We start from the raw sequence: 25,608 nt of genomic DNA, 5'->3' as shown, positions 1-25,608 counted from the left end.
GTGCTTGCTGTGCAAGGACTGAGGAGAAGCTGTTTCAGAAATGAGCAGCAGTGGAGCAAAGATCAGCAGAAACCAGCTGAAATCCTCTTCACAAAACAATAATCCAGGGCAACTCAGGCAGAACTCCTCTAAACACAGCTTTGTTTGGTTTTTAAGAGCTTTATTGGAATGTGAACTAAGCATTTAACTTGGCTGTGAAAGATTCTGAGATTGCCACCATCGCTCTTTAGTGCGAAATAATCTGTACATTAAATAGCAAAAAACCCTGGTTTTAAATAGAACCAACTCCATCAGCATTTCTAATCTTGTTTTCCCTCACTGCAAACGTTCTCTTTACCCACCAAACTTATGAAAAGCTTCTCTGCTTCCTAAAGAGCACTTAGCCATTGACACGCTCCATAAATCCCTTTCCAGCAATGCCTGGAACAACCGAAATAATTCCCACCAACACACACACATCAACATCAGCAAAAAGCAGAGATCGAGAAGAGCCTTACCCACACCAATTCTGGCATTTAGTGACAAATTTAGACAAATCCAACATTCATTTAAGTAATTCAGATGATTTGAGGGCTGTGCCAGGGGAGTTCTACTTCTAATCCTGAAAGTCAAGCTAGCTCACTTTCAGTTTTGCTGCCAGCACTGCCAAGTGGAACTGCTTCAGGCATAGGATTTTTCCACTGCCAGCGGCTGCCACAGCCTCCCCCCACCCCTGCTCATTTGTCCAAAACTGTGATTTTCATTTTTTGCTTCATTATCCTCACTTAAAACAACATTTTGTATGGGGAGGAGACCACAGTAACCAAAGGCTCAGTTCACATTCCAGGACAGATCCAGCAACGTTTTAAACCCCTGACATGAATCTTGAACACACAAACACAGCATAAATTTATAGACTAAAGCCTTATATGTGCTCAAAGTATGTTGCTGAAATGGAAAGAGGCTTTTCCCAGGGACATGGAGTGACAGAAGAAGGGGGAATGACCTTAAAATGCAAGTGAGCAGGTTTAGACAGATACTGGGAAGAAAATCTTCCCTGTGAACCTCTTCCCTGTGAGGGTGGGGAGCCCCTGGCCCAGGGTGCCCAGAGCAGATGTGGCTGCTGAAGTGTCCGAGGCCAGGCTGGACAGGGCTCTGTGCCCATGGCAGGGGGTTGGAACTGGGTGATCTTTAAGGTCCCTTCCAAACCAAACCATTCTGTGATTCTATGAAATTCCATCAAGCTCTCCCAGCCAAGCTTTCCTATAACCACTGCTGTCCTTGCAAACCTGCACTTCATACATATACATGTACCTACACATATAAATATATACATGTAGCACATTAGAGCATCCCTCAACCCATTTCCTAGTCCAGCACGCTCTAGCAAGCAGCGAGGAGAGGTAACCACACCCGAAATAACATCTCCTACCGAAGCAACCACCTGGATCTCCCCCCCTCCTTCCCCGTGGCTGTGGCAGCGCGGGGGAATTATTTTTCCTGATCCCAAATCCCTGCCCGCCACCAATCCCCAAACACAAACCGCAGCCCCATCCCCGATCCCCATTCCCGGAGCTCCGCGGGGCGGGGATGCGCATCCCCGTCACCGCGGCAACCGCGCACCCGCCGCATCCCCGTTACCGCGGCAACCGCCGCATCCCCGCGCATCCCCGCGGCTCTACCTGCGCCTCGCCGGTGCAGAACACCTTTCCGCCGACGCGGAGGCAGACGCGCTCCTCGGGGTGCGGCTGGCGGGCGCAGAAGGTGAAGGAGCAGCGGGAGCGGTGCAGCCTCCGCACGGTGCTGCGGACGAGCGCGGCCGAGCGCGGCCCCCAGCGCGCCCACAGGTACAGATAGCACAGCGTGATCAGCATGGCGGGCGCGCGGCCCCGCCCCCCGGCCGCCCCGGCCAATCGCAGCGCCGTGCGTCACTGGGGGCGGGCGGTGCTCCCAGCGCTGATTGGCTGGCGGGGCCTGGCGCGCGCGGCGCCCCGCCCCTTTCGCGCCGTCGCTTCCCCGCTCCTCCCCTCAGCGCTCAGCGCCGGCGTTGGGGGGAACGCGGCGGCGCCGCCTCACGAGCGAGCGCAGAGGGGGATGCGCAGTTCTGCGGCGAAGGAACGTGTGAAAAGGAATAAAGATCGCTCGAAATCGTTAAAAATGGCTCGGGGCGTTGTCTCTGTGCAACGGGTTAGATGTAGCCCTGCTCCGGAGGAGGAAGAGGAGGAGGAGCAAGCGAAGTCTTCTCGTCCCCGGCGCCACGATTCGGCTCCTCAAGGAATCGCGGAATGGTTTTGGTTAAAAGGGACCTTAAATCTCATCCAGTGCCACCCCTGCCATGGGCAGGGACACCTCCCACTGTGCCAGGCTGCTCCAAGCCCCAATGTCCAGCCTGGCCTTGGGCACTGCCAGGGATCCAGGGGCAGCCCCAGCTGCTCTGGGCACCCTGTGCCAGGGCCTGCCCACCCTGCCAGGGAACAATTCCTGCCCAATCTCCCATCCAGCCCTGCCCTCTGGCACTGGGAAGCCATTCCCTGGCTCCTGGCCCTCCATGCCTTGGGAATTGTCTCTCTCCAGCTTTCCTGCAGCTCCTTCAGGCCCTGCAAGGCCACACTGAGCTCAGCCCAAAGCTTCTCCTCTCCAGGCTGAACAATGCCAGCTCTCGCAGCCTTTCCTCCCAGCAGAGCTGCTCCATCCCTCTGCTCATCCTGGTGCCTCCTCTGGCCTCTCTCCAGCAGCTCCACGTCCTCCCTGTGCTGGTCCCAGGGCTGGGGCAGCTCTGCAGGTGGGCTCTCACCTGGGCACAGGGGCACAGGAGCACAATCTCCCCCTCACCTGCTGCTCACACCCTGTTGTGATGGAGCCCAGGATAAATCCTGCAGCTTCTGCTCTCCAAAGCTAACACTTAACAGGAAAGGATCCTGTTTTCCTCAGAAATGTCTCCACACTGTGACCTGACCGTGTCCCAGGGTTGATGATATCCTAGAGGAGCAGTATCCCAGCACAGAACTAGGAGAAGACACCTGACTCCAAGTCCCATCCCTGTAGCCACCAAAGCCACAAATGCAAAGCATTTAATTTCAGCCAATTCATTGGATTCACCAAACGAGAATGGGCTGAACACTGACATCAGCGTGAAGATCAGCCTGACACGGTATAAAACTGCAGGATTTGCATGTGCCATGTGTGCTGCAAACACAAATTGCTCCTTCAGAATATGCAACAGGTAACAAATTATCCTTTACTCTTCCAATATGTCTATGCACAAAAGTTATCAAATATTTTCTATACTTTATAGGGAAAGTAAGCACAACACTGAGCTCTGGGAAAAGAATGTGGATCAGTCTGATCCTAGCAGATATTTAGTGTGTGAGTGAAAAGAGAAGATTAAAAAAAGATCCAAAATGCAAGGCTACAAGAAAGAAGCCAAGACCAACATTGATTGATATGTGACAGTTGTTTCCTGAACACGAAGGACAGGAAGCCACAATCTTTTTTTTTTTTATTATTCTGAACTCAAGGCCTTGTCCTGCACTTGGAAATTTAGTGAAATAGGTATTCTAAAATAACAATTTTTACTCCTAAGTGGATCTCCAGCAGCAGCAGGCTGGCACTGTAGATAAACAAGGAACAAATTGGCCTTGCTTTCACATTTCAAGTGAAAGGAGGAGAGGAAATGACTTTCAAGTTGTGCCAGGGGATGTTCAGGAAAAGTTTTTTTCCCTGGAAGAGGGATGAGGCCTTGGGATGAGCTGCCCAGGGAGTGGTGGAGTCACTGTCTCTGGGAGTGCTCAGGAGGAGTCTGGATGTGGCCCTTGGGGACAGGCTTTGGGGTGCTGCTGGTGCTGCTGGGGTGAGGTGGGACTGGATGAGCTTGAAGGTTTCTTCCCACCCTGATGGTTCTGTGATTCTGTGGTTGTCCAACCTGGCCTTGAACACCTCCTTCCTTGCACAAACATTACAATCTCAGTGCAAGGTCAAATATTTTAAGTAATTCTCCTTCATCTCAAGCTTAAGAAACACCAACCTTGGGCTGCTGCCATATCCTGCCCTGGAGAGAGAGGAACAAATCTCCAGCGCTCCTCACCTGGCACCTTACACTGCTCCTTTGTGTGACTTTATCTTGTGCAGAAAGTCCAAATACTTGCCTGGGCACATCAAAGGAAAGAAAACAAGCAAAGGATACAATCTCCAAAGAAAGCTCTCAACTCTGGAATTCACTTTCTCCGGGTTAGTTGAACAGCACATGCACTGCTGACCCTCAGAGCCTGCACAGAGCACAGCTGTTTGTGTAACCTTTCCACAGAGAGGAACGTGCTTTGCTTAAAATCCTTAAAATCAAATGCAGTCAGCTCCACAGTGATCATTTTTTGATTTTTGAGGTTCCCCTACCCTAGAAAAGTTTATGAGTAAATGAGAAAACGGAACCAAAACCTCACCATGAAAGGGAATTTAAAGCAGAACAGGCAAAACCAGTCCCTGTTTCAAGGTGAGCTCCTGTATATGTTGGCACAGAATTAATTTAGAGCTGTAAAGTTGCTGTAGGTTTTCTAGTTTCTATTACAGTGTAACTTAGACTTTATCATGACAAGCTTTGACTAACAAGTTCAGCATTTTAGGTGGGAAGACATTCTGTTGTTGTTGTTACTATATTTGTTATGAAACCGAGGCCTTGCATGCACCAGGGAATTTACTGAAATAGGTTTTCTGAAATAACCTTGCCAAGCAGTTCCTCCTTAAAGGTGGGTGGAAGGAAGCCTTGGAAAAAACCAGGGAGTAATGTCAGCCATGAAACATCCCAGCTCTACTGTGTCACCTCAGCATAGCTGAGCTGCTCTTTTTGACATTAAAGGAATATTTTGAGACTGGCCTTGCTGGGCTTTGTGACCAGCTCTATTTCCTTCTCCCTCTGCTCCTTAAAAGTTTTTCCAAGGATTTATCTGTGAGAAGAAATACATTACATTTAAAAGTATAAATGCTGTAGAGGTGTTCTGTTCCTCTGAATACACCAATTTCTATTGAGCACCCTTTTTTTCTTGCAAATGCACAATTGCCTTAATGAGAAAACTGCATAAAACCCATTTCTCACAAAGATAAAAACCTCGTTCAATTAGCACAAAATAATGAGCTCAGGGCTCATCTCTCTGTTGGAGTTGAATCTGTCAAAGTTATTCCTAGGTAATGTCAAGAGATCTGAAAAATTCCCCTGACTTCTTGGAAAATTTTTCTGATTCTGTGTTCTTCACCAAACACCAAAACTAAGCACCTTACATTAAAATTCAGTGTACTGCAAAAAGGAACCTGACTCTGCTTAATGATATCCATGAAAATGCCAATTAAAGTTGTGTGGTTTGATTGATTAGTACTATAATGGAATATTCACATTTTTTCTACACCTGACTATATTTAATTACATTGCAGCTTCATCACCAAAGTTTTATTTGCAATAATTCTGAAATAAACTGGCTTTATCATGAGATTTAATTGAGAATAACTTTGCATCTTCTGGAGGGTTACATGTCAGCAGTTCAGGCTTTAGTCCTGCACTAGTATCCATGTTGGCAGAGGAATAAATCAATTATCCTCACAGATCTGATTGCAAGATTATAGATATCACATCTGCAAAACAAACTTCCCTTCCAACTCTCAAGTTAAATCAGGACTAAATAAAACCAAGCCTCTGAAATCAAATATGTGTGTGTCAGACTGTAATTTAGCAAGATATTTAATTACACTTCAGGTCACTTAAGAAGTTTGCCATTTTTCATCAGGACCTGTGGTATTATTTAACAAATATTTTGGTTTTTAAATATAGTTCACCATGTTCTTCATTCTAGTAATTGTACTGATTTTGATACAGAAATGTTTAAAGCAATGGAGACTGTGCACGTGTTTTTTAATTTGTAATAGGGTACTATTTATTTATTTACAATTTCAGATTGTGAAGGTATTTAAATATATTTGTCACAAGGTATTTAAACACAGGAAAGAGTAGATTTAGACTGAAGGTGCCCAATTCACACTAAATAATCAGTGGGAACTCTGTGGTCAGTAAATAAAATTATTTTCCCCCTCTGGGAAGAAAGCTTATGTTAGAAACCAAGTTGGTTTCTATTAATTTGTCATAGGTTTAAAATGTATATAGGAAGAAAAAGGCATTTACTGGGGAGAAATCCTTCCCTGGCAGGGTGGGCAGGCCCTGGCACAGGGTGCCCAGAGCAGCTGGGGCTGCCCCTGGATCCCTGGCAGTGCCCAAGGCCAGGCTGGACATTGGGGCTTGGAGCAGCCTGGCACAGTGGGAGGTGTCCCTGCCCATGGCAGGGGGCTGGAACTGAATGATCTTTAAGGTCCCTCCCAACCCAAACCATTCCATGATTCCATAATTCTCTGTTGAATACTGTCAAATAAAAGATTCCACCAAGTGTTGGAACTCACAACCTTTATTCTTTGATAGACAAATTAATCCTTTCTCCTCCCTCCACCAGATTGCAATCAAATCAAAGGACCATCCCTCTGGTCTTGAGGAAGTCACTGGGCTTGGCTTTAAATCCTCTGACTTTCCCTATTTTTGGTATTATTTTCTCTTTAAAAGCCAGGACACAAAAAATACTTCAGTCATTAAAAAAATTACGTTACATTTAAAATTCTCTTTGCATTTCTGTTACACTTTTTTTAGGACAGGACGTGGATGAGTTTTCCCAGGACACGCCAAAAGTGCCTTTACGGAGTGTATTTAATAAAGAGCAAATCCTGATTCTGTAACAATTCCGATCATTCTGCACATTCACGTCCTGTAGAACAGCAACAGAAAGATAAATTGGATATATATGTGTTCTATCCCATGGGATTTGCTAACCAAACCTAACGAAAAGCCTCTGTTTCCCTGCGATTGCTCTCCCTGGAATGGCCTCCAAGGTGAGAGCCCGTCCTACCTTTGAACTCCTTTGCTCCTCAAGAAAAAAAAGTCTCCTTAAGGACATCTCCCTGCTTTTACCGTGTTTGTTTTAGGTGAGGTCCTTTGGGAGTTCACGCAGAGGAGGGGCTCAGAGCCTGGCCCAGGTTTTAGAGCATCCAAATCCATGGAGGGAGCAGCTGGGAGCCGCTCCCGGGATTCCCGGCAGCTCCTGCCCCGGCCAGAGGAGCACCTGGGCAGGTAAGGCAGGAACAGGGAGGCTTTTCCAGCTTGGGAATCTCCAACTGTGAGTATGGAATTATTCCATTGAATAGAAAACAGAAAACATTTGTCAACTTCAGGAGTAAAGGGCAAAATACATCCGTGAAAATGTTCCTCGCTATTTTATTTATGCTGAAACTTCATCCTTTCCAGTCAGGATTTCAGAACTAAAATTAAGCTTGTGATAACCTTATTGGTATTATTATTTTTATGTTTATTGAAAACACTTTTCCATTTCTCCAGCTGGATCTGTTGCACAGCAACAGAGATGGGAAATACTGGTGCAAAGAGCATCCAGAGTCATGGTGACCTCACCAAACAAAAGGCAGACACAGCACCCACCACTCCATCTGCTCTCCTGGGCTAATTGGATCACATTGTCCTCCTTGGATTAATGCTGGAGTTGCTGCCTTAATAAATAACCAGGCACTCAGTGAGCACAGTGAATCTGTCAGAGAGGGAGGGAGAGGTAGTTCGGGGGGTTTCTGCAAAAATAAAAACATCTCAGTGTTATTTAAACCATCTCGAGTTCACTTGAAGCTGTGAAATCCTAAAGGAAAAGGACCCCTTAGTGAAAAATGGGCAGGAGGGTGGCTGGTGTGGGGGGAGAAGCCAAAAATTGCCATAGAAATCAGATTTACCAAATGAAAATGCTCTCAAGCACATGGGGGAGGATTGCTGGGGTGTCTGTGCAGGGCCAGGAGCTGCATTCCATGATCCTTGTGGTCCCTCCCAACTCAGGATATTCCATGACTCCGTTGTATCCTAATCTTCCTGCAGCCCTGCTTTGTGGAGGCCGTGGATGCTCACAGCAAGGGATGGGGAGGCCACGGAGAACCAACCAATGGTGAGAGCAAATGCTGGGGAGAAAAATCCTTGTGGAAAAGCAGGAATTGGACATGGGAAGTGAGACTTGGTCATTTCTTCATTTGTTCTTGCAAGCATTTCTTTGGGGTTGGAATAATGGTTTAAATTAGTGTTCTGTACATGGTGATGGTTGAGAGTATCTCTAATTTTGTGGCAGATATAAAATTATTATCAGTTCTTATTAATATATTATTAATATAATATTTGACTATTATCAAGAGCTGCAGAAACAGCTGCTTACTCCACACAATCCTCATTTTAACAGCCCTTTATATTTGTTTAATTAAAAAAAGAAGAATATTTTTCAGTTCAGTTTGAATTCAATTCCATTTGAAATCTCCAGGCGCAGTCTGGATGTGACATTTTGTACATAGAAGGAGTTTATGTGAAAATGACTTTAAGATTAAATTTAAAAACATGCTTTCAGGTGCAGAATTTTATTTATTGGGTTTTTTGGGACAGGTGGTGTTATAAGCAAACCACTGAGGAAATCAACAGAAGATGGAATTTAAAAGTAACTCCTACTGGCTTTGAAATGCACTGTGATTTTTGGTTTTACTTGCTTGGGTGGGAAGGCTCAAAGAACAAAAATAAGAGACTGAGGCACAGTCAGCAAAGGTCCAGATGTTTTATTCACATGAGAGAACAGACTCACAGGGGTGATTTGAAGAATTCCACTTAGAGGGAAAAGCAAACAAAGCAATGTTACTGTGGAATTTTACAGTTACCTGAAGAGAATAAGTGAAATCTTCATTTTGAGCCCATTCTAATTAATAAATGTGTCTCTTTCCAGTCAGAATTGGATGGTCAGCTGAGAAATTGTAGATCCACAGGAGCCCTGGGGTTCCAACATCCAGTGAGGTGAGTTAAATCCTGACAACTGACAGAGGAAAAGTGACACTTTCCAAGATGAAACTCATTCCTTCTCAGGAGAAGGATCAGTTTGGTCCTGGAGTATCTCATTTTAGTACCAGTTTAATTACTCACCAAACTGCATGGATTTTTATCTCTCAGTGTCTCGGTTTTGAAAGACAGGTGTCTGCTAAGGAAGGCAGAGGCCCCCCTTGAAGTGGCAGATATAACCCCTTTTCCCTCCAAGTTATTATATTTTGAAATCAAGAGCCTTTAGGCGAAGATGTGGGAAATAGGAATAACAGTTCTTTAATATATATATATATATATATATATATATATATATATATATGTATATAACCAGTCAAACAAAACAACAACAACTATGGCAGTAACAGCAATCACAAACCCAGTGCCAGCCTTCTCGGCTGTCAGGCTATTTCCCCTCGGGTGCAGTTCCGCTCGCAGCCGGCAGGGGCGCTGGCGGCTCCCGGTGAGCAGGGCAGGTGCGATGGTTCCCCCGCGGCTGCAGGGGGCGCTCCGGAGCGAGCTCGGGACACACGCGGCACCGGTGCCCTGGGATCCCGGGAAGGGATGGAACAAAGGCTTCACAAACCCCTGGGCAGCCGATCCCGGACTCTCAGGAACAGCAGGCTGGAACGGCAGGGACGAACGCAAATCCCGGGTGGCAGACGAGATGTATCCAGATGGGAAAAAAACCCACGGAGGCCCAGGCAGGCAGGGCGAGCAGGGCTACAGCGTAGCGAAAGCTCGAAGCAGCAGCGGAGCAGGGCAGCCACAGCTCGGTCTCCAGCAGGGCAGGGAAAGCGGCTTTTGGGGTCCCGGCGTTGTTTCCAGCAGGAAGAAAGAACGGCCAAAAAGAAAGAAGCAGCAGCTCCTTTCTCTGCAGCTTCTCTCCCCGGACGCTCAGAGCCAACTGACCCCACACCCAGGTGTAGACAAAGGAGTAGCCAGGTCCGCCCCACTCCCCTTTTGTCTTTCTTAAGTACAGCTATTTGTCCCCTAGCAACATGCATATGGGAGAAAATTCCTTTAACAGAGAAAAAACAGACTAAACTAAAACCCCAACATTATCCACCCCGAATTTTTTCCCATACTAACATGTTACATGAAACTTAACTTTTTTAACCATATAAATCTATGCATTACCCAAATTATATACAAATATACATGCTGATACTGATACAAGTACAGAGCCATGGGTAGTTCACCCTAAAACAAGGTCCCCTTGAGGTAAGCATCGGGTCTCTCCATCCTTTTGCATCACCCACCAGGTGCAACCTGGTCCCTGAGCAAAAACAACCCCACGGATGGGTTTGTCTTTGCTCAAGGCAGACTTTACCCAAACAGTTTTTCCAAGCATACCTCTCATGTGCACCACTGGAACCTTATCCCCGTCTGTTGTTTGTAGGGGTTCAGATTGGGCAGGGCCTGCTCGGCTGGTGGAACCTCGAGTGTTAACTAACCAGGTGGCTCTTGCTAAATGCATCTCCCAGTTTTTGAAAGTCCCCCCACCCAGTGCCTTCAAGGTGGTTTTAAGCAGTCCATTACACCGCTCAACCTTCCCAGCTGCTGGTGCATGGTAAGGGATGTGGTACACCCACTCTATGCCATGTTCTCTAGCCCAGGTGTTTATAAGGCTGTTCTTGAAATGAGTCCCATTGTCAGACTCGATTCTCTCAGGGGTGCCATGCCTCCAAAGGACTTGCTTTTCCAGGCCCAGGATGGTGTTCCGGGCAGTAGCGTGAGGCACAGGGTAGGTCTCCAGCCACCCAGTGGTGGCTTCTACCATTGTGAGCACATAGCGCTTGCCTTGGCGGGTTTGAGGCAGTGTGATGTAATCAATCTGCCAGGCCTCCCCATACTTGTATTTGGACCATCGCCCGCCATACCACAGAGGCTTCACCCGCTTGGCCTGCTTGATCGCAGCGCATGTCTCACAATCATGGATAACCTGGGAGATACTGTCCATGGTTAGATCCACCCCTCGGTCTCGTGCCCACTTATAGGTGGCATCTCTGCCCTGATGACCTGAGGCATCATGGGCCCATCGAGCTAGGAACAGTTCTCCTTTATGTTGCCAATCCAAGTCTATCTGGGACACCTCTATTTTCGCAGCCTGATCTACTTGTTTGTTGTTACGATGTTCTTCATTAGCCCGGCTCTTGGGGATGTGAGCATCTACATGACGGACCTTCACGGATAGCTTCTCTACCCGAGTGGCAATGTCTTTCCACTCTTCAGCAGCCCAGATTGGTTTTCCTCTGCGCTGCCAGTTTGCCTTATTCCACCTTTCCAGCCAACCCCACAGAGCATTGGCTACCATCCATGAATCAGTGTAGAGGTAGAGTTTTGGCCACTTCTCTCTTTCAGCTATGTCCAGAGCTAATTGGACAGCTTTGAGCTCAGCAAATTGGCTCGATCCACCTTCTCCTTCAGTAGCCTGTGCAACTTGTCGTGTGGGGCTCCATACAGCGGCTTTCCATTTCCGGCTAGCGCCTACAATTCGGCAGGAACCATCAGTGAAGAGGGCGTATTGTCTTTCACTCTCTGGTAGCTCGTTATATGGTGGGGCTTCTTCGGCACGTGTCACCTGCTCCTCTTCTTCTTCAGAAGATAACCCAAAAGTCTCACCTTCCGGCCAGTTCGTAATTATTTCCAAGATCCCAGGGCGACTTGGGTTTCCAATTCGGGCGCGCTGCGTGATGAGGGCAATCCATTTGCTCCAAGTAGCGTCGGTGGCGTGATGCGTGGAGGGAATCTTTCCTTTGAACATCCACCCCAGCACCGGTAGTCGGGGTGCCAGGAGGAGTTGTGCCTCTGTGCTGATTACTTCTGAGGCAGCCTGGACTCCTTCATAAGCTGCCAGGATTTCCTTCTCTGTGGGAGTGTAGTTGGCTTCAGATCCTCTGTAGCTTCGGCTCCAGAATCCCAGTGGTCGGCCCCGAGTCTCACCAGGCACCTTCTGCCAGAGGCTCCAGGACAGACCCTTGTTCCTGGCTGCAGAGTAGAGCACGTTCTTCACCTCTGGTCTTGTCCTGACTGGGCCAAGGGCTACGGCGTGAGCAATTTCCTGTTTGATCTGGGCGAAGGCCTGCTGCTGTTCAGGGCCCCAGTGGAAATCATTCTTCTTGCGGGTAACCAGGTAGAGAGGACTCACGATCTGGCTGTACTCGGGAATGTGCATCCTCCAGAAACCTATAGCACCTAGGAAAGCTTGTGTTTCCTTCTTGTTGGTCGGCGGAGACATTGCTGTGATCTTATTGATGACCTCAATGGGAATCTGACGTCGTCCATCTTGCCACTTTACTCCCAGGAACTGGATCTCTCGGGCAGGTCCCTTGACCTTGCTCTTCTTGATGGCAAAACCAGCTTGCAGGAGAATTTGAATTATTCTCTCTCCTTTCTCAAACACTTCGGTTGCGGTGTTCCCCCACACAATGATGTCATCAATGTACTGCAGATGTTCTGGAGCCTCACCCTTTTCTAGTGCAGTCTGGATCAGTCCATGACAGATGGTGGGACTGTGCTTCCACCCCTGGGGCAGTCGGTTCCAGGTGTACTGCACGCCCCTCCAGGTGAAGGCAAACTGAGGCCTGCACTTTGCTGCCAGAGGAATGGAGAAAAATGCATTGGCAATGTCAATAGTGGCGTACCACTTTGCTGCTTTGGACTCCAGCTCGTACTGGAGCTCCAACATGTCTGGCACGGCAGCGCTCAACGGTGGAGTCACTTCATTCAGGGCACGGTAGTCCACAGTCAATCTCCATTCCCCGTCAGACTTGCGCACAGGCCAGATGGGGCTGTTGAAGGGTGAGTGGGTCTTGCTGACCACCCCTTGACTCTCCAGCTCGCGGATCATCTTGTGGATGGGGATCACAGCATCTCGATTTGTCCGATACTGCCGGCGGTGCACTGTCGAGGTGGCAATTGGCACTCGTTGCTCTTCCACTTTCAGGAGCCCAACTGCAGAAGGATTCTCAGATAGTCCAGGCAGGGTGTTCAATTGCCTAATGCCCTCTGCCTCCACAGCAGCAATCCCAAATGCCCACCTGAGTCCTTTTGGGTCTTTGTAGTAGCCATTCCGGAGGAAGTCTATGCCCAGAATACACGGGGCCTCTGGGCCGGTCACAATCGGATGCTTTTGCCACTCCTTCCCAGTCAGGCTCACCTCAGCTTCCAAAAGGGTCAACTGCTGTGATCCCCCGGTCACCCCAGCGATGGATACAGGTTCTGCCCCCACATGTCCCGATGGCATTAAAGTACACTGTGCTCCAGTATCAACCAATGCATCATATTTTTGTGGCTCTGATGTGCCAGGCCATCGGATCCACACCGTCCAGAAAACTCGGTTCTCCCGTGCCTCTTCCTGGCTAGAGGCAGGGCCCCTCTAGCCCTGGTTATCATTCTTTCCCTGGGCGTACATGCTCGAGGTACCTTCAAGGGGATCCGACATATCATCCTCCCTTCTGTAATGCCTGGCAGCTCGGTCACGGGAGGCTGAGGCTACCTTCACCTTAGCGGAACCCCCTCGGTTAGTGCCTCCCTCCTTGAGTTCACGCACCCGCGCTGCCAGGGCAGAGGTGGGTTTCCCATCCCACCTTCTCATGTCTTCCCCATGCTCACACAGGAAAAACCACAGCTCAGCTCGTGGGGTGTACCCTCTCTCTCTCGCAGGGGGACGACGGGCTCTAACTTGGGGGCCTGTGACTCGCACTGGTGCCACGCTGACCCTCCTCATCTCCTCCCTCATCTCCTCCCTCATCTCCTCCCTCATCTCCTTCATCTCCTCTTTGAGGTCCTGGACCACAGCAGAGACATGAGCTTTTAGCGGGCCATTGATCATGCTGTCATAATGCCTGAGCCTGTTGGCAACAGAGCCCACTGTTTCTCGGGTATTGTCAGCATCAATCGTTGCAATGAAGGTGGTGTATTGTGATGGCCTTAGCCTTGCCAGGTTCCACATCATCTGTCCTGTGCACCTGACCTTATCGGGGTCATTATCATGCTGTCCATCCTTCCCAAAGAGTACCTCTAATATTGCCACCTCTCTTAGCTGTTGGATCCCTTGCTCGAGTGTCTTCCACTGCATTCTATGATGATACTCCTGCATTCTTTCTTTGTGAATGAACCTTTCTCTCACACTCATTAAGAGCCGCTCCCAAAGAGAGAGAGGCCCTGGCTCCCTCACAAATATCTGGTCCACACCTGGGTCCTGGGTCAACGATCCCAGATACCTTGCCTCACCACTATCCAGTTGCACACTTGTGCCCATAAGGTCCCAAACCCGAAGCAGCCAGGTGGTATAAGGCTCACGCCCCCTTCGCACAATGTCGTTTCGCATAGCACGGAGACTGTCGTGCGACAGGGACTCAGTGATGACTTCTGGCTCTGGCTCTCCTGCTGGTTGTGAGGGCCCTGGTTGCCCATCATCATTAACCGGTCGTACTGATTTGGTCTTATACTTCCTCCTTTGCACAGGGGCGACTGCTGCTGGCTGTGGTTGTCTTTGTGGTTCAGCTGAAGCCTGGATGGTTGTAACATCCGTGGGTTCCACTGCTGCACCATCGGACTCACCCTCTTTGGGGCAGGGAGAGGGTTTTTCACTAGCTGAGGAGGTGTATTCCCTTAGCAATTGGCATATCTCCTGGCGCACCTGGCCCATCTCCTGGCACATCTCCTTGCGCACCTGGCCCATCTCCTGGCACATCTCCTTGCGCACCTGGCCCATCTCCTGGCATATCTCCTGGCGCACCTGACCCATCTCCTGGCATATCCCCTGGCGCACCTGACCCATCTCTTGGCACATCTCCTGCATCCCTTTTGCCAGTACCCCCACCCAGTTTGGGTAGTCCATTTCTGAGGTGGACTGTTGGGCAGTATCAGTCTGTGGGGCGGGATCTCTAGTGTCTGGGGCTGTGGCAGGCTCTGGCTCTGGGGTAGGATCTCTAGTGTCTGGGGCCGTGTCAGGCTCTGGGGCAGGATCAGGCTCTGGGGTAGGAACTCTACTCTCTGGGGCCATGTCAGGTTCTGGGGCAGGATCAGGCTCTGGGGTAGGATCTCTAGTCTCTGGGGCTGGTGTCCGGGTAGATATCCAAGCCAATCTCAACTTATCCTTGAATGCTAAATAGAGTAGGCCTATCAGCAGCAGATGGTTAGTATTCAGAGGGAATTTAAACCCTTCGAAAATTGATGGGGTGGGCCCAAAGAACTGGTTGAGGGGTTGGGAGAAAACTTCCCCTGGTGTCATTTCCTCACAGAAGGTACCATTGTTAACATAACCCCAAAAACATGTGCTCAGTGTGTGATAGCTGTTTATCCATGTGCCCACATTCCGGAGGAAGTTAAAAACCCATGAATTCCTCACCTTCTCGACCCATAACGCAAGCTGGATAACAGCAATGGTAGCCTTAGTCAGAGGACCCATATTCAAGTAAGGAGCTGCAAAGGGGAAGAATATAGCCACGGCTACATGCCACCCGAACCAGGGTAAACTAGACCACATAGTGCTGCCTAACAAGGTTCCAATATCCAGCACACAAAATAAAGTTATCGAGGAACTGTTATTCCTTTTTCACCTCTATCTCTTAATGCCCTTAGGCCCCACGTTGGGTGCCAAGATCTGTCTCGGTTTTGAAAGACAGGTGTCTGCTAAGGAAGGCAGAGGCCCCCCTTGAAGTGGCAGATATAACCCCTTTTCCCTCCAAGTTATTATATTTTGAAATCAAGAGCCTTTAGGCGAAGATGTGGGAAATAGGAATAACAGTTCTTTACTATATATATATATATATGTATATAACCAGTCAAACAAAACAACAACAACTATGGCAGTAACAGCAATCACAAACCCAGTCCCAGCCTTCTCGGCTGTCAGGCCCTTTCCCCTCGGGTGCAGTTCCGCTCGCAGCCGGCAGGGGCGCTGGCGGCTCCCGGTGAGCAGGGCAGGTGCGATGGTTCCCCCGCGGCTGCAGGGGGCGCTCCGGAGCGAGCTCGGGGAGCACGCGGCACCGGTGCCCTGGGATCCCGGGAAGGGATGGAACAAAGGCTTCACAAACCCCTGGGCAGCCGATCCCGGACTCTCAGGAACAGCAGGCTGGAACGGCAGGGACGAACGCAAATCCCGGGTGGCAGACGAGATGTATCCAGATGGGAAAAAAACCCACGGAGGCCCAGGCAGGCAGGGCGAGCAGGGCTACAGCGTAGCGAAAGCTCGAAGCAGCAGCGGAGCAGGGCAGCCACAGCTCGGTCTCCAGCAGGGCAGGGAAAGCGGCTTTTGGGGTCCCGGCGTTGTTTCCAGCAGGAAGAAAGAACGGCCAAAAAGAAAGAAGCAGCAGCTCCTTTCTCTGCAGCTTCTCTCCCCGGACGCTCAGAGCCAACTGACCCCACACCCAGGTGTAGACAAAGGAGTAGCCAGGTCCGCCCCACTCCCCTTTTGTCTTTCTTAAGTACAGCTATTTGTCCCCTAGCAACATGCATATGGGAGAAAATTCCTTTAACAGAGAAAAAACAGACTAAACTAAAACCCCAACATTATCCACCCCGAATTTTTTCCCATACTAACATGTTACATGAAACTTAACTTTTTTAACCATATAAATCTATGCATTACCCAAATTATATACAAATATACATGCTGATACTGATACAAGTACAGAGCCATGGGTAGTTCACCCTAAAACAAGGTCCCCTTGAGGTAAGCATCGGGTCTCTCCATCCTTTTGCATCACCCACCAGGTGCAACCTGGTCCCTGAGCAAAAACAACCCCACGGATGGGTTTGTCTTTGCTCAAGGCAGACTTTACCCAAACAGTTTTTCCAAGCATACCTCTCATGTGCACCACTGGAACCTTATCCCCGTCTGTTGTTTGTAGGGGTTCAGATTGGGCAGGGCCTGCTCGGCTGGTGGAACCTCGAGTGTTAACTAACCAGGTGGCTCTTGCTAAATGCATCTCCCAGTTTTTGAAAGTCCCCCCACCCAGTGCCTTCAAGGTGGTTTTAAGCAGTCCATTACACCGCTCAACCTTCCCAGCTGCTGGTGCATGGTAAGGGATGTGGTACACCCACTCTATGCCATGTTCTCTAGCCCAGGTGTTTATAAGGCTGTTCTTGAAATGAGTCCCATTGTCAGACTCGATTCTCTCAGGGGTGCCATGCCTCCAAAGGACTTGCTTTTCCAGGCCCAGGATGGTGTTCCGGGCAGTAGCGTGAGGCACAGGGTAGGTCTCCAGCCACCCAGTGGTGGCTTCTACCATTGTGAGCACATAGCGCTTGCCTTGGCGGGTTTGAGGCAGTGTGATGTAATCAATCTGCCAGGCCTCCCCATACTTGTATTTGGACCATCGCCCGCCATACCACAGAGGCTTCACCCGCTTGGCCTGCTTGATCGCAGCGCATGTCTCACAATCATGGATAACCTGGGAGATACTGTCCATGGTTAGATCCACCCCTCGGTCTCGTGCCCACTTATAGGTGGCATCTCTGCCCTGATGACCTGAGGCATCATGGGCCCATCGAGCTAGGAACAGTTCTCCTTTATGTTGCCAATCCAAGTCTATCTGGGACACCTCTATTTTCGCAGCCTGATCTACTTGTTTGTTGTTACGATGTTCTTCATTAGCCCGGCTCTTGGGGATGTGAGCATCTACATGACGGACCTTCACGGATAGCTTCTCTACCCGAGTGGCAATGTCTTTCCACTCTTCAGCAGCCCAGATTGGTTTTCCTCTGCGCTGCCAGTTTGCCTTATTCCACCTTTCCAGCCAACCCCACAGAGCATTGGCTACCATCCATGAATCAGTGTAGAGGTAGAGTTTTGGCCACTTCTCTCTTTCAGCTATGTCCAGAGCTAATTGGACAGCTTTGAGCTCAGCAAATTGGCTCGATCCACCTTCTCCTTCAGTAGCCTGTGCAACTTGTCGTGTGGGGCTCCATACAGCGGCTTTCCATTTCCGGCTAGCGCCTACAATTCGGCAGGAACCATCAGTGAAGAGGGCGTATTGTCTTTCACTCTCTGGTAGCTCGTTATATGGTGGGGCTTCTTCGGCACGTGTCACCTGCTCCTCTTCTTCTTCAGAAGATAACCCAAAAGTCTCACCTTCCGGCCAGTTCGTAATTATTTCCAAGATCCCAGGGCGACTTGGGTTTCCAATTCGGGCGCGCTGCGTGATGAGGGCAATCCATTTGCTCCAAGTAGCGTCGGTGGCGTGATGCGTGGAGGGAATCTTTCCTTTGAACATCCACCCCAGCACCGGTAGTCGGGGTGCCAGGAGGAGTTGTGCCTCTGTGCTGATTACTTCTGAGGCAGCCTGGACTCCTTCATAAGCTGCCAGGATTTCCTTCTCTGTGGGAGTGTAGTTGGCTTCAGATCCTCTGTAGCTTCGGCTCCAGAATCCCAGTGGTCGGCCCCGAGTCTCACCAGGCACCTTCTGCCAGAGGCTCCAGGACAGACCCTTGTTCCTGGCTGCAGAGTAGAGCACGTTCTTCACCTCTGGTCTTGTCCTGACTGGGCCAAGGGCTACGGCGTGAGCAATTTCCTGTTTGATCTGGGCGAAGGCCTGCTGCTGTTCAGGGCCCCAGTGGAAATCATTCTTCTTGCGGGTAACCAGGTAGAGAGGACTCACGATCTGGCTGTACTCGGGAATGTGCATCCTCCAGAAACCTATAGCACCTAGGAAAGCTTGTGTTTCCTTCTTGTTGGTCGGCGGAGACATTGCTGTGATCTTATTGATGACCTCAATGGGAATCTGACGTCGTCCATCTTGCCACTTTACTCCCAGGAACTGGATCTCTCGGGCAGGTCCCTTGACCTTGCTCTTCTTGATGGCAAAACCAGCTTGCAGGAGAATTTGAATTATTCTCTCTCCTTTCTCAAACACTTCGGTTGCGGTGTTCCCCCACACAATGATGTCATCAATGTACTGCAGATGTTCTGGAGCCTCACCCTTTTCTAGTGCAGTCTGGATCAGTCCATGACAGATGGTGGGACTGTGCTTCCACCCCTGGGGCAGTCGGTTCCAGGTGTACTGCACGCCCCTCCAGGTGAAGGCAAACTGAGGCCTGCACTTTGCTGCCAGAGGAATGGAGAAAAATGCATTGGCAATGTCAATAGTGGCGTACCACTTTGCTGCTTTGGACTCCAGCTCGTACTGGAGCTCCAACATGTCTGGCACGGCAGCGCTCAACGGTGGAGTCACTTCATTCAGGGCACGGTAGTCCACAGTCAATCTCCATTCCCCGTCAGACTTGCGCACAGGCCAGATGGGGCTGTTGAAGGGTGAGTGGGTCTTGCTGACCACCCCTTGACTCTCCAGCTCGCGGATCATCTTGTGGATGGGGATCACAGCATCTCGATTTGTCCGATACTGCCGGCGGTGCACTGTCGAGGTGGCAATTGGCACTCGTTGCTCTTCCACTTTCAGGAGCCCAACTGCAGAAGGATTCTCAGATAGTCCAGGCAGGGTGTTCAATTGCCTAATGCCCTCTGCCTCCACAGCAGCAATCCCAAATGCCCACCTGAGTCCTTTTGGGTCTTTGTAGTAGCCATTCCGGAGGAAGTCTATGCCCAGAATACACGGGGCCTCTGGGCCGGTCACAATCGGATGCTTTTGCCACTCCTTCCCAGTCAGGCTCACCTCAGCTTCCAAAAGGGTCAACTGCTGTGATCCCCCGGTCACCCCAGCGATGGATACAGGTTCTGCCCCCACATGTCCCGATGGCATTAAAGTACACTGTGCTCCAGTATCAACCAATGCATCATATTTTTGTGGCTCTGATGTGCCAGGCCATCGGATCCACACCGTCCAGAAAACTCGGTTCTCCCGTGCCTCTTCCTGGCTAGAGGCAGGGCCCCTCTAGCCCTGGTTATCATTCTTTCCCTGGGCGTACATGCTCGAGGTACCTTCAAGGGGATCCGACATATCATCCTCCCTTCTGTAATGCCTGGCAGCTCGGTCACGGGAGGCTGAGGCTACCTTCACCTTAGCGGAACCCCCTCGGTTAGTGCCTCCCTCCTTGAGTTCACGCACCCGCGCTGCCAGGGCAGAGGTGGGTTTCCCATCCCACCTTCTCATGTCTTCCCCATGCTCACACAGGAAAAACCACAGCTCAGCTCGTGGGGTGTACCCTCTCTCTCTCGCAGGGGGACGACGGGCTCTAACTTGGGGGCCTGTGACTCGCACTGGTGCCACGCTGACCCTCCTCATCTCCTCCCTCATCTCCTCCCTCATCTCCTCCCTCATCTCCTTCATCTCCTCTTTGAGGTCCTGGACCACAGCAGAGACATGAGCTTTTAGCGGGCCATTGATCATGCTGTCATAATGCCTGAGCCTGTTGGCAACAGAGCCCACTGTTTCTCGGGTATTGTCAGCATCAATCGTTGCAATGAAGGTGGTGTATTGTGATGGCCTTAGCCTTGCCAGGTTCCACATCATCTGTCCTGTGCACCTGACCTTATCGGGGTCATTATCATGCTGTCCATCCTTCCCAAAGAGTACCTCTAATATTGCCACCTCTCTTAGCTGTTGGATCCCTTGCTCGAGTGTCTTCCACTGCATTCTATGATGATACTCCTGCATTCTTTCTTTGTGAATGAACCTTTCTCTCACACTCATTAAGAGCCGCTCCCAAAGAGAGAGAGGCCCTGGCTCCCTCACAAATATCTGGTCCACACCTGGGTCCTGGGTCAACGATCCCAGATACCTTGCCTCACCACTATCCAGTTGCACACTTGTGCCCATAAGGTCCCAAACCCGAAGCAGCCAGGTGGTATAAGGCTCACGCCCCCTTCGCACAATGTCGTTTCGCATAGCACGGAGACTGTCGTGCGACAGGGACTCAGTGATGACTTCTGGCTCTGGCTCTCCTGCTGGTTGTGAGGGCCCTGGTTGCCCATCATCATTAACCGGTCGTACTGATTTGGTCTTATACTTCCTCCTTTGCACAGGGGCGACTGCTGCTGGCTGTGGTTGTCTTTGTGGTTCAGCTGAAGCCTGGATGGTTGTAACATCCGTGGGTTCCACTGCTGCACCATCGGACTCACCCTCTTTGGGGCAGGGAGAGGGTTTTTCACTAGCTGAGGAGGTGTATTCCCTTAGCAATTGGCATATCTCCTGGCGCACCTGGCCCATCTCCTGGCACATCTCCTTGCGCACCTGGCCCATCTCCTGGCACATCTCCTTGCGCACCTGGCCCATCTCCTGGCATATCTCCTGGCGCACCTGACCCATCTCCTGGCATATCCCCTGGCGCACCTGACCCATCTCTTGGCACATCTCCTGCATCCCTTTTGCCAGTACCCCCACCCAGTTTGGGTAGTCCATTTCTGAGGTGGACTGTTGGGCAGTATCAGTCTGTGGGGCGGGATCTCTAGTGTCTGGGGCTGTGGCAGGCTCTGGCTCTGGGGTAGGATCTCTAGTGTCTGGGGCCGTGTCAGGCTCTGGGGCAGGATCAGGCTCTGGGGTAGGAACTCTACTCTCTGGGGCCATGTCAGGTTCTGGGGCAGGATCAGGCTCTGGGGTAGGATCTCTAGTCTCTGGGGCTGGTGTCCGGGTAGATATCCAAGCCAATCTCAACTTATCCTTGAATGCTAAATAGAGTAGGCCTATCAGCAGCAGATGGTTAGTATTCAGAGGGAATTTAAACCCTTCGAAAATTGATGGGGTGGGCCCAAAGAACTGGTTGAGGGGTTGGGAGAAAACTTCCCCTGGTGTCATTTCCTCACAGAAGGTACCATTGTTAACATAACCCCAAAAACATGTGCTCAGTGTGTGATAGCTGTTTATCCATGTGCCCACATTCCGGAGGAAGTTAAAAACCCATGAATTCCTCACCTTCTCGACCCATAACGCAAGCTGGATAACAGCAATGGTAGCCTTAGTCAGAGGACCCATATTCAAGTAAGGAGCTGCAAAGGGGAAGAATATAGCCACGGCTACATGCCACCCGAACCAGGGTAAACTAGACCACATAGTGCTGCCTAACAAGGTTCCAATATCCAGCACACAAAATAAAGTTATCGAGGAACTGTTATTCCTTTTTCACCTCTATCTCTTAATGCCCTTAGGCCCCACGTTGGGTGCCAAGATCTGTCTCGGTTTTGAAAGACAGGTGTCTGCTAAGGAAGGCAGAGGCCCCCCTTGAAGTGGCAGATATAACCCCTTTTCCCTCCAAGTTATTATATTTTGAAATCAAGAGCCTTTAGGCGAAGATGTGGGAAATAGGAATAACAGTTCTTTACTATATATATATATATATGTATATAACCAGTCAAACAAAACAACAACAACTATGGCAGTAACAGCAATCACAAACCCAGTCCCAGCCTTCTCGGCTGTCAGGCCCTTTCCCCTCGGGTGCAGTTCCGCTCGCAGCCGGCAGGGGCGCTGGCGGCTCCCGGTGAGCAGGGCAGGTGCGATGGTTCCCCCGCGGCTGCAGGGGGCGCTCCGGAGCGAGCTCGGGGAGCACGCGGCACCGGTGCCCTGGGATCCCGGGAAGGGATGGAACAAAGGCTTCACAAACCCCTGGGCAGCCGATCCCGGACTCTCAGGAACAGCAGGCTGGAACGGCAGGGACGAACGCAAATCCCGGGTGGCAGACGAGATGTATCCAGATGGGAAAAAAACCCACGGAGGCCCAGGCAGGCAGGGCGAGCAGGGCTACAGCGTAGCGAAAGCTCGAAGCAGCAGCGGAGCAGGGCAGCCACAGCTCGGTCTCCAGCAGGGCAGGGAAAGCGGCTTTTGGGGTCCCGGCGTTGTTTCCAGCAGGAAGAAAGAACGGCCAAAAAGAAAGAAGCAGCAGCTCCTTTCTCTGCAGCTTCTCTCCCCGGACGCTCAGAGCCAACTGACCCCACACCCAGGTGTAGACAAAGGAGTAGCCAGGCCCGCCCCACTCCCCTTTTGTCTTTCTTAAGTACAGCTATTTGTCCCCTAGCAACATGCATATGGGAGAAAATTCCTTTAACAGAGAAAAAACAGACTAAACTAAAACCCCAACACTCAGGAAAGATGCCCAGGCTGAACAGAGCCTGAAACAACATGAAAATAGGAAAAAGTAATCTTAAAACCCCAGGTTTTTTGCCTCATCTAATTTATATTTACATTTATTGCTATGATAACAAGCTCACAAAGCCCAATTAATTAATGGGAACAGCTGCTAATGGAGTAGGACTTGGTACAGATTTGAGGTTGCTTTTATTTGCTCTTGATTAAAAGCTGAACACCAGGCAGAGCTTTTGAAGCTTGGGGGACTGATAAGGGTTTTCACCAACGTTTGGATTCTTTAATTAGGAAACTTCTAATTGGGATATTCATTTAGAGGAGGAAAAGTCAATGGAATAGCCCTCTTCTTTACAAGCATTTGTTACAAAAGGTGTGGCATCTTAAATTCTGTGTGACCTTTGTTACTGTGAGATTTCATTGGAAATTGGTCAAAGTGGAACCAAGAGGGGCAATTTATGGTTTTAATACAAACCAATGTGGATTTTGAAGTAAATAAATGAATAAATGAAAAAATAAATAAATAAATCAGTCTACACCACCTCCTCCTCCTCCACATGGAGACACAAAATTCACTAAAATCAACCTCTGTCCCTCAGGCCACCAACCCCAATCTAACTCTGGTATCCAACTGTTAATTCCAGAATTAATTAATTAAAAAATAAGTTTTAATATTCAAGCTAGATTGGATGGACAAGTGTTGCATTCTTTTACTTTTCCTCTTAAAATGTGTTTTCTTCTCAGACTTTATTTGCCCAAGTCCAAATCCCAGAAGTTTCTTGATGACATTGGAGAGAAGGTTCTGGCAAGTTTTCCTGTGCAAGCCACAATTCATTTCTACAATGATGATGCTGAGTCTGAGGAAGAGGAAGAAAAGACAAGCTCACCCTAATGAGGTACAGCCCTGAAAAACACCAAATCCACATTAAAAAAGTGAAGAGATAAAAAAAGAACTGTTGGGAATGGATGGACAAACATCTGAGCAAGCAGAGAAATACAGCAATGCCCAAAAGAAAACTATTTATAATTCTCTTTCCAAGGGGAATGAGTCAATGCACTGGAAAATGGAAGGAAATCCTGTCGTGTTTTCAGAGACTTTCAAATAAAACCCTGAAGCTGAACAAAAGATTGTAAGATTTAAATCACATTGGTTTAAGTAACACAGATAAAGAACATTAAGAGCACTGGACTGAGTCACTCATTACTTTAAACACTGCAGTCCTGATAAAGTAAAAATTGGATTGATTACGAGGCTGAATAATACAATAAATAGCCCCAAAAGAAGCCAAAGGCTTTGAAACACATTGAAATTAAGCAAGGAATTCTTTAAAATGCAGAGACTGTTGCTTATTGGCTCCATGGGATGTATTTATTCTGCCAGAAATGCTGCATGCCCAGCTGGCCTCATCCATCTCCAGTACAACCTGCACAGTTGTGATATTTTCTGGGGTGCTGCCATTCTCTTGTTATCAGACTTTTCCCCCTGTAATCTTCTGCCAGCCAGAAAAAAACCCAGCCTTGATTTAAACCCGTGATTTCATTTAATGACACATTAAAACTTGCATTATGTGGTACCTGTTTTGCCTTCCCCACACTATTTTGTAGGCTCAGAGAGTTTCTCAGCACTTGCCTTGCTACCAGCAGCTTTTAATTACCTCAGGGATTAACCATTTAGCCCCACTATGTTTAAAATGATGTTTAATGTGCCTTAACTCCAACCAAAACTGCCACACTTTCCCCAGAGACAAAGCAAATGCAGAATTCCAGATTCTTGACCTTTCCTGCACCACTGGTGGTTGTGAGATAAGGTCAGACAGTTTTCAGAACCCTTTCCAGTGTGTGGCAGCTCTTCCTCTCAGTCGTGTGCTGGCAAACAAAGGGAGTATCACGTAGTTAAAGTCTGGAAAATTTGGATTCCAAATGAATGAATGTATTAGAATGAAGGATTTTTTGAAGATCTCCACTTGCAGACTCAAAAGAGGATCCTTTAATTAAATTTACACAAGGAGACAACATCCTGTCATATAGGGAAGGACAAGAATCAAGTTGGAATTTAAACCCCAGAGAGACAAAGGAAAATTCAGCTTTTACATCTCAGCTTTCACATTGCACCCATTCATCATTTCCATACCTCCACTTCCAAACATCTGGCACTAAAATACAGATAATTCAAAGCTATTTCACAAGATATCCTAAAATGATGTACGCTCCAGCTTCCTCATTGTTTAGTCTGGAGCAAAAGCAAGCAGAAAAGCAAGATGATTCAACTGGTCTGTGATGACACATTGCACACACAAAAGTGCACTGAGATCCCTCCCCAGCTTGTTAATAATTAAGAGAAGCCCCAAGGTGAACTGAGGCAGCATCTCAGTGGTTCAGCTGCAGGCAACTTTCAGTTTCCACTTCTGATTTGTTACCTGATCTGCAATCCGACCCTGCAAAGTTTTCCGTGACCTCAGAATCATCCGTCATTTACAGGAAAAAGGTAACAAAGCATCTCAGAAACGAGTTTGTTTATGAGTTTAGAACTTCAAAGGCAAGGCTGGAAACAGATGAAATTGTTGGCTCAGGTCTCTGTGCCACAAAAATCTTCCCTTGGGAATTCAGCAGCTGCAACACTTCCAGTAAATGCTGCTTTCATTTTCCATTCTCCAAAATGATGGCAGTAAAAACCAACTTGTTGTTCCCTGGGACAGGGATGCTGGACAGGTCCCCACAGAACCTCTA

At 49.1% G+C, this 25,608-nt stretch overlaps 2 protein-coding genes across 2 annotated transcripts in view; one reads left to right on the top strand and one right to left on the bottom strand.

Annotated features, from left to right (window-relative positions):
• Window positions 1–1,869, bottom strand: part of HLCS (holocarboxylase synthetase) — a 107,456-nt gene extending 105,587 nt beyond the window's left edge. The window contains exon 1 of the mRNA XM_032101141.1: window positions 1,662–1,869. Coding sequence (XP_031957032.1) covers window positions 1,662–1,853 — 192 coding nt within the window. The 5' untranslated portion in view covers window positions 1,854–1,869. The remainder of the gene's footprint in view (window positions 1–1,661) is intronic.
• A 4,660-nt stretch (window positions 1,870–6,529) lies between these two features.
• Window positions 6,530–24,069, top strand: RIPPLY3 (ripply transcriptional repressor 3). The gene is made up of 5 exons (XM_032101138.1): window positions 6,530–6,891; window positions 6,985–7,129; window positions 7,931–7,997; window positions 8,811–8,878; window positions 23,626–24,069. The coding sequence occupies exons 1-5, from the start codon at window positions 6,804–6,806 to the stop codon at window positions 23,771–23,773; spliced, it is 516 nt and encodes a 171-aa protein (XP_031957029.1). The 5' UTR covers window positions 6,530–6,803; the 3' UTR covers window positions 23,774–24,069.
• Window positions 24,070–25,608: the final 1,539 nt, after the last annotated feature.

This window comes from Corvus moneduloides, chromosome 2 (assembly GCF_009650955.1).
Source record: "Corvus moneduloides isolate bCorMon1 chromosome 2, bCorMon1.pri, whole genome shotgun sequence".
Lineage (NCBI taxonomy): Eukaryota > Metazoa > Chordata > Aves > Passeriformes > Corvidae > Corvus > Corvus moneduloides.
The sequence above is the reverse complement of the archived record's forward strand: the minus strand, read 5'-3'. Positions and strand labels throughout refer to the sequence as shown.

Coding starts and splice junctions, on each gene's coding strand:
- RIPPLY3 (XM_032101138.1), top strand. CDS start 6,804: ATGTGTTCTATCCCATGGGATTTGCTAACCAAACCTAACGAAAAGCCT. Junction 7,130..7,930: donor CCAGAGGAGCACCTGGGCAG/GTAAGGCAGGAA, acceptor ATCTTCCTGCAG/CCCTGCTTTGTGGAGGCCGT. Junction 8,879..23,625: donor GGGTTCCAACATCCAGTGAG/GTGAGTTAAATC, acceptor TTTTCTTCTCAG/ACTTTATTTGCCCAAGTCCA.